The sequence below is a fragment of the Bison bison genome, unplaced genomic scaffold (genome assembly GCF_000754665.1).
Source record: "Bison bison bison isolate TAMUID 2011002044 unplaced genomic scaffold, Bison_UMD1.0 scf7180017864362, whole genome shotgun sequence".
Classification (NCBI taxonomy): Eukaryota; Metazoa; Chordata; class Mammalia; order Artiodactyla; family Bovidae; genus Bison; species Bison bison.
In genome coordinates, this window is record NW_011494934.1 from 2,832,834 (window position 1) to 2,841,134 (window position 8,301).

An 8,301-nucleotide genomic window follows, 5' to 3' on the forward strand; every position below is an offset into this window, starting at 1 on the left:
CTCCTTAGCGCTACGCCGCCACTCTGGAGGAAGGAGCCTGGCGTTTCGCAGTAGCATAGGCGAGATCTCTCGGAAGGGCGTTTCTCTGGTCTCTCCGCAGCTCACGTCTGCAGTATCAGGCTGGCTTCGTGTCTGATCACGGACGTCGCCGTGGTTCCAGCATTATCCTCCACCTCCCCAGCTTCTGCCGAAAAGTCATCTGCGTGGAGTTGATGAGGGGAGCACGCTGATTTGCAGTTTTAGTGCCGGGTGGCCAAACAGAAGGTCCATTCCCCCTAACTAACCTTTGCTGCGCTCTTTGTACCCCAACGCGATTCCCTCCTTGGCGCTCCAGCTGTGTCGGCTGCATTTCCCTCAAACTTGAAGAGACGTTGCCCAGAGCGGCTGGGGACTGAGGGGCCGCCAGGGAACCTTCCTCTGCAGGGGCGACCCACGTAAGCGATTTTTAAAGATCCTGGCCTCTGGCATGTTTCACAAACATGCACCCATGTGCAAATATTTATGTATTATATGTTTGTAAGCGCAAAAAACGGGTGGGTGAAATGAGGGAGCCCTGTTATGAAACATAGTCCTGCACTAAACTCTGCCAAAATACCATCTATGTGATGGCTGGGTGTGTTCACTCAATTCTTAACCAAACAGGGAAAAAAACAAACTCCGCCCAGTGCTGGCAGATTGCATTCAGGGTCCGTGACTCGCGAAATTGCGAAAGTGTGGCTGGAGAAAGCCACAGGTCCCCCACTTCGCCAAAGCCAAGCCCGAGGAAGAGCAATTAAGTTGCAAAAGGAAAGACTGCTTGCAAGCCTCTAACATTCCTCTTTGACTTCTTTCTCCTCCTTGAATCCCTTCAAGCAGTTCTCTCTAAACTTAGCCCGCTCCCCTAATACGTATCCATACTCCCGCCCCCAATTCCCCGCCTCATCACACACACACACACACACACACACACACACACACACACACACTTTTGCTCCATCCTGACCAACGCCCCCACCTAGTGGTTTAGGCTTGCCTGCTTCTCTTTCCTTTGCTGCGGTTTCTAAGAGAGCGTTGCAGTTTGCAAAATATTTAACTCGGTAGGGGCCGGACATGGGTGGATGGGATGGAAGGATGGGCAAGACCCCTTGCAATGCGGTGCAAATGAAGCTTAAATTTACCCGAGCAGTGCTGGGTGCTAGAGAGCAGGAGAAAGGAAAGAGAAGGTTGTGCCTTTATGCCCAGCTTGGCTGCTGCAGCCTAGGCTGCAGCCAGAGGATGACTTTGGAGAGTTTCCACCTAAAGAAGTATCCTCGCTCTCAATACATGCATGTGTTCCATTTTCCGCATAACAACGCTACATGAAAGTATGTTAATAACACTATTTATGTTATTACTGCCTGTCTGCCTCTTCTAGAATGTAAACTGTTTGAAAACTGGGTCTGGGTCTGCCCCACTGGCCTTTATACCCCAGATGTCTAGAAGAATTCCCAGCACAGAACAGGGACTCTATTTTTTTTTTTTTTTTTTTGCCTTCTGGTTGTTTTCTTAGAGACGCGTGAATCAACGGAACTTAGTGTTGTATCACCTTGGGCAAAAAAAAAAAAAAAAAGTTCTTTCAAAGGATCTCAGTGACTCTACTAAGCCGAACGGATGGGCCAGATAATGTTCGGCTCCAAATTGAAGAATTCTCTTTAAAATACGCTAAAATTTATCCCGAGAAGTTCAATGATAAGATCACTTTTATTGAATGCACTCTAACTGCCAAACACGGAGCTAGGCGCTTGGAACTCGCAATAGCTCACGAGAACTCAGCTCCCACGGCTGAAAATACGGTGGCCCTTTCCTGGTGCTTTTCTTTGAATGTTCTCGGACTTGTACTTCTACTCTACCTGGGTTTCTGTGAGGGCTGGAGGAGGAACAGTATACCAAGCACCTGCTCCGGGGTCATGGGATCTAGGTACTAGTAGTTCTTGGCGCCACACGTGGCTGACACTCCGATGTATTTGTTGAAATTCAAGGAGACGTAGGGATAGTGCTGGTGGTCTTGGTCCCAGAGCCTGTTTTTTTCTTTTTTTCTTTTTCCCTCGCTCGAATTCTGATGACCTCCTTTCGAGGCACTGCGAACTGTTTTCCAGAGGCACCCAACAGCCGCGCGGCTGGAGTGGGAAGGTTGAGTGGTCTGTTTAATTTCACAGTATGCTTCTGTTTGTGATACTTTCACATTTTTGAAGTGTTTTTTTTTTTTTTCCCTTCCTTCCCGCCTTTCTGCTTTCCTGTTGACTCACAGTTGAAGGGGTGGGGTTACCCTGAAAGCACAGATTCCTACAATCAGATATGAAAAATTAGTTTGCATTGTACCGAGGGTTTCTGACCTGAATCCCGAAGTATAAAATGCAGGATGGGCCATTTCCTTCTAAGGCGATATTACTGGCGCCTCCTTCTAACTTGGGTGTGGCCCGCGAGGATGGATAAAATTCCCGAGCGGAGAGGTCAGAGCCTGGGGTTGGCTCTACCTGCTCTAGGCCGGCCCTGGTGGGGTCGGGGGGGTTGCTGCGGTAGGTGGGAGTCTCATAAGGGATCTGATTAGAGCCAGTAAGGCGGTGCGCGTGCCCGCGGCTGAGGGTGCGGGTCTAACCCGAGGGGCCGGCAGCAAGTTGGGAAGAAGAGAGAGGCAAGCACAGGGTGCCCTCACCCCCATTCCAGCCAGAACTGCGGTGTCAGGGGGGTGGTTCGGATTGGGAGAGGGGCCAGGGGGTGGAAAGTGGAGAAGAAGGCGGTAGGACCCGGCGGGAGCTTCCTTGGCGGGGAGGGAACCGGGCGGAGGATAGGAGCGAGGGAGAGAGAAAAAGGGAAGGTGATGGGGCGCGGGCGTCGGCACTCGCCGAGCTGCACGAGTTGCGCGGCTTTGGCGGACCGGACCTGGACTCTATAAAAGGAGCCTATCCGCTCCGCCACTCACAAGCTCCTCCTGGACTGGCGTCCGCGCGTCCCTCGATCTCCCCCCAGACACCTGCCCCTTCCCCGTGAGCCCTGGGCTCCAGGCTCCCCAGACCCGTGCGCCCGGCTGCCAGGCTCCGCGCGGTGCCCGGGGGACCGAGGTGGCGCGCCAGTCGCGCGGTTCGAGCAGCCACAGCCCGAGCCCCCGAGTCCCTCCTCTGGCGACACCCCGTCTCCGCGGGGCAGCTCGCAGGAGCGGCCAGCGCGTGAAAAAAGAAGGGAGGGCAGAGCTCCGGTGCGAGGAGCGGCTCCGCGCGGTGCCCAGATTTCACTCCACCCAGCTCGGGCAGCTGCGGCCGCCGCAGGAAACTGCCCCAGCCTGGGGAGGAGGGCGGGAATGCAAGACCCGGACTCCTCGCTGGCCTGCAAGCTCTGGTCTCGACAGCCAGCAAACTCCTGCGGGTCGAGTCTGCAGAATCTGGAGCGCCCGGGTTAGGAGACGCTCAGCCCCGAACAGTTGGGGTAAGAGATCCCACCTTGCCAATGTTCCCTCCCCAAACCAAACCAAGCTTTCCACTTTCTAGACGCCCGGGTGGGAGCCGGAGGGGAGTGTGGCTCTTTGGACCAGTCCTTGGCAGCCCGAGGCTGAGACGGGGCTTAGCGGGGAGCGGCCGGAGACGCGGCGGCAGCGCTGCGCGCACTGGAGGTGCGGGGAATGGGCCAGCCAGCCAACCTCGCCCTTGACCTCTCGCTTGATCTGAGAACCTGGGTGGAGGCGTAATTAAGGAACCCTCCACGGAAAGGACAATCTCCCGGGGTGGACGAGACTGCAGTCTCCTCCGCGGTCCTCTCATCCTCATCTTCGTGCGCTCCATGCCCCAGAGCTGCGCTCCGGGGCCACGGGCGAGGAGAGACATGGAGGCAGTGGCCGCTCAGTGTCCCCAGCCACCGTCCGCGAGTTCCCAGACTGGGCTTTCTCAAGCCAACCTTTCGGCTGGTCCCTCCCACAACTGCAGCGCCGCCGAGGAGTACATTTACCAGGACTTCATCGCCCTGCCCTGGAAAGTAGTCGTGGTCCTGCTGCTGGCGCTCTTCACCTTGGCCACCACGCTCTCCAACGCCTTTGTGATTGCCACTGTGTACCGGACGCGGAAGCTGCATACCCCGGCCAACTACCTGATCGCCTCCTTGGCGGTCACCGACCTGCTCGTGTCCATCCTGGTGATGCCCATCAGCACCATGTACACGGTCACGGGCCGCTGGACGCTGGGCCAGGTGGTCTGTGACTTATGGCTGGCGTCGGACATCACCTGTTGCACAGCCTCCATCCTGCACCTCTGTGTCATTGCCCTGGACCGCTACTGGGCCATCACGGATGCCGTGGAGTACTCGGCGAAAAGGACTCCTAAGAGGGCCGCGGTTATGATCGCGCTGGTGTGGGTCTTCTCCATCTGCATCTCGCTGCCGCCCTTTTTCTGGCGGCAGGCCAAAGCTGAGGCGATGTCTAACTGCGTGGTGAACACCGACCACGTCCTGTACACCGTCTACTCCACGGTGGGCGCTTTCTACTTCCCCACCCTGCTCCTCATCGCCCTCTATGGCCGCATCTACGTGGAAGCCCGCTCCCGGATTTTGAAACAGACGCCCAACAGAACCGGCAAGCGTCTGACCCGAGCCCAGCTGATTACCGACTCCCCCGGGTCCACGTCTTCGGTCACCTCGATTAACTCTCGGGCTCCGGAGGTACCCAGCGAATCCGGGTCTCCTGTGTACGTGAACCAAGTCAAAGTGCGCGTCTCCGACGCCCTGCTGGAGAAGAAGAAACTCATGGCCGCTAGGGAGCGCAAAGCCACCAAGACCCTGGGGATCATTTTGGGCGCGTTCATCGTGTGTTGGCTGCCCTTCTTCATCATCTCCCTGGCCATCCCGATCTGCACATCCTGCTGGTTCCACCAGGCCATTTTTGATTTCTTCACGTGGCTGGGCTATCTCAACTCCCTCATCAACCCTATCATCTACACCATGTCCAACGAGGACTTCAAACAAGCTTTCCATAAACTGATAGGCTTCAAGTGCACGAACTGACTTGTTAATTACAATGGGGTCGCCTAAGCGCCCTTCAGGGGACCATGCTGTGTCTGGTTCCACAGGTAGGTCGACTCTTCTTTCACTGTTAGTGGGTCTGAACGAGGCTGTCTCTTTTGAGCAAGGGCTGTGGATCCTGAGAAAACCAGGACAGCCCTAAGAGAGCTCTAAAGGAGAATTGTTCAAACTAAGGACAGAGCTGCCTGGCTGAGGAAAAGGCTCACTTCCTCCTTGCAAACCCGTTTCAGCACTGACCCTTCAGCAGCACATTGCAAGGGGGCTGCAACTTTTAGAAAACCAACGATGGAAAAGGGAGCCCTGCACTGCTTTGATACCATGGATGAGGCCCTCTAGAACTAGAGGTACTTGTAGTTCTTGTCTGGAGCCTGTCTGAGACAGAGCTACATACAGCCTGACAGTACTTGAACTAGACACCAACACCCTGTCTTTTGGGGAGAACTCTGTGTTACAGCTTCCTTTAACAGTTACTTTGGCATCCCACAATCTTCATTCAGTTTTTGTTTATTTAAACTTGGTTGGAGAAACTTGCGGATTCCGGTGTGACTTGGATAGCACAGAGAAACCTTGAAGAGTTAACAGCAAAATTCTGATGTTAAGATCTCTATTTTTATTATAAATGAAACTATATGGGATGGGTGGGTGAAAATGGGAGATGGGGAGTATTAAATGGAAAACCAACACCTATGGATTGTTTGTTTTCTGCAGATTTATAATTTTTTAATTTGTATGTAGTGATTGTCAAACCACACTAACAACTCAGACAAAATGTTATGTGTGCTAGTGCCAAAGTCTTCAGATTGCTTTCTTTTTCCTCCTAATTTCATGTACTTGTCATTTTACACATTTAAATCCCCAGAAATGGGGGATATAATGGGTGACTCAGCGCAAGCTGCTGCTATATTTCTTATTAATGCCACTGATGAAACTGATGAGTATGATATAATTTGCAAGGTAAGTATTTTTAATCCCAATCGAGTGAGCCATGGAATTGAGTGAGATGAGATAGGAATAGTTCTTATACAATTAAGGAATGGGTGGCAACAGGAGGATGTATATTTTGACTTGTAAAAAAATCTTAAATGCATGAGACTTTTTTCTGCTAGTCATTTGCACTCTCCTTCCCATCTGTAATTCCTTTGTGTGCTAACATGAAAAGTAACCAAGAGAACTAGCTCCTTTCTCCAAAAGTCTTCAAAATAGTAAAACTCCTAAAACCTATGTTAAAGATAAAAACCTGTTTCTTTTCCCTTGCTATTGAAGTCTGAGTAGGAACAAAATTATTAGAAAGACAAGTAAGGGTTTTCAAAAAGCTTAGAGAAGCTAAAATTGAACCTGGTTCCTTGTGACTCATGGAACCAACCCTCAGACTTCCCAGGAACCCAGAAACTAACAAGCTTTTGAATCTTGGAAATTTGTCATTGACCTGATACTTCTATGGATATAATATCAATAGTGCTTTAAATTTATCTCTGTTTCAAATTTCAAAAATACTTAGTTGTTATCTCAAATTCACTCTGAGGACTGCCTAGTACAGGGCAAGTTACACACTAAAAGATGAAAAATGCATGCTCTAAATAAAATGGAGTAGCCCCAAAGGACTACCTGCATGGAAAATGAACGTCTCTGTGGAACATTCATTATGCCAAAGAAGATTCACACTTTGTTCTTTAGAGAGCTTTCTGCAGTTGATACCTTTTGTCTGCAGAAGCAAGTTATCTTTGTAAAATGGATTCACTCCCTGCTTGAAGCTTCCCAGTCCAGACTGTCAGACAATAGATGTATTGAGCTGAAGTACACTGCTTCCCTGCTGTGCAGACCTTTACTCTGGCATAAAGACTCTTGAAAATATCCTATTCAAAGGTTTACATGTAAACTAAGTACAAAAGAAAATTTTGATCAACACTGACACCTGTCACTGGAATAAGAGAAAATTGTAGGCGTTAGATAATCGTATATTTTTGCTGTATCCCCAACGTCTCTTGTTTGTTTTGTGTGACATTTCTCCTATGGAGAGATCTAGCTTACTACCGAGAGGACTGTGCATAGAGCACATAATTTATTTTTATGTACTGTTGGTCTTTTGGTTAGGCATTTTCTTGGGCCTAAGAAGCAATTAAGCCAACTTCTAGGAGCCTGAGAGAGCAAAATTAATTGAAACCAATAGCCACTTACAAATGATTTCTTTATAGGGCATCTGCAATGATTTTGTCCTCATATTAACAAAATGTGGTCAATTTAGTCAAACGGGTTGTTTTCCATTTATAGATGACCTACCTAAATTTTTGCTTGACTCCTTTGCTGAATCAACTGGATTGGGGGCATACTGTATGAAGTAGAAGCTTGCAAACCCTTGTAGTTATAAGAAATCTAGACTCCTCATCCAGCATTGCACATGGTTATGCAAAGTGTATTATTCATCCCAGGGGTATGTAGTTAAGACTGTTAAGCTTCTTTTCAGTTACTGCTGCCTATAGCATAGATTGTTTCATAAACTAAACATACGACTTTTTGCAGAACCTTATATGGGAGATGGAAATATTTAACTTACATAGAAATGAAAATATATTTTCATTGGCTGTGGTAGCAAATAACATTTTCCATATTGTTGAATTGCACAAATTTTCACAAAAATATATGAATGTATACTCATCCCTAAATGCCAATATTGTCTTGTGTTTCTAGGAATTTTAGAGTTTCCTTTTAAAAAATGGACACTGTACCTATGAATGAATGGTTATTGACTTCAAGAAATTTCCTACAGAACAATATAGGAAACACTGAGTGGACTATAATTTACTCAAGCAGCAAAAGCTCAGATTATGTGCATTTGATGGAGTTACTGTGACTGCAAATTGCCGTTTCCACCTTTCAAAAATGTGTAATTGAAATTTAGGAAAATAATGAAATAAAAGTCCTTTTGTGTTCTACAATGCATTGGGGAGTAATTCTATAATTATGGAAAGATTGCTTCATTGGATTCTGGGTTGCATTTAGGAGCTTGAGCCTTCAAGAGAGACTAATTGATGACTAATGATACTGTGGTGGACTGGCAAGTATGGCCACAATATGTGGGATTTAGTGTATACCTGTAGGAAGAATTTAAAAGGAATTAGACACAGTCTGCAAAGAGTTTAGTCAATTCTGTGATCCCAGGAATTTTCCAAATCAGCATTCTTAGAAGGAATGTTTAGACTTCAGGCTAGAGAATGAGATTCCAAGGCAGTACATGGTACTTCAAATACAGAAAACAGAAAAGGAGAAGCTGAATTAGAAGCAGGC

At 48.8% G+C, this 8,301-nt stretch overlaps 1 protein-coding gene across 1 annotated transcript; it reads left to right on the forward strand.

Moving 5' to 3' along the window:
- Positions 1–3,773: 3,773 nt before the first annotated feature.
- On the forward strand, positions 3,774–5,698 carry HTR1B (5-hydroxytryptamine (serotonin) receptor 1B, G protein-coupled). Its single transcript, XM_010855250.1, has one exon. The coding sequence runs from the start codon at positions 3,790–3,792 to the stop codon at positions 4,999–5,001; it is 1,212 nt and encodes a 403-aa protein (XP_010853552.1). The 5' UTR covers positions 3,774–3,789; the 3' UTR covers positions 5,002–5,698.
- Positions 5,699–8,301: the final 2,603 nt, after the last annotated feature.

Coding starts and splice junctions, on each gene's coding strand:
- HTR1B (XM_010855250.1), top strand. CDS start 3,790: ATGCCCCAGAGCTGCGCTCCGGGGCCACGGGCGAGGAGAGACATGGAG.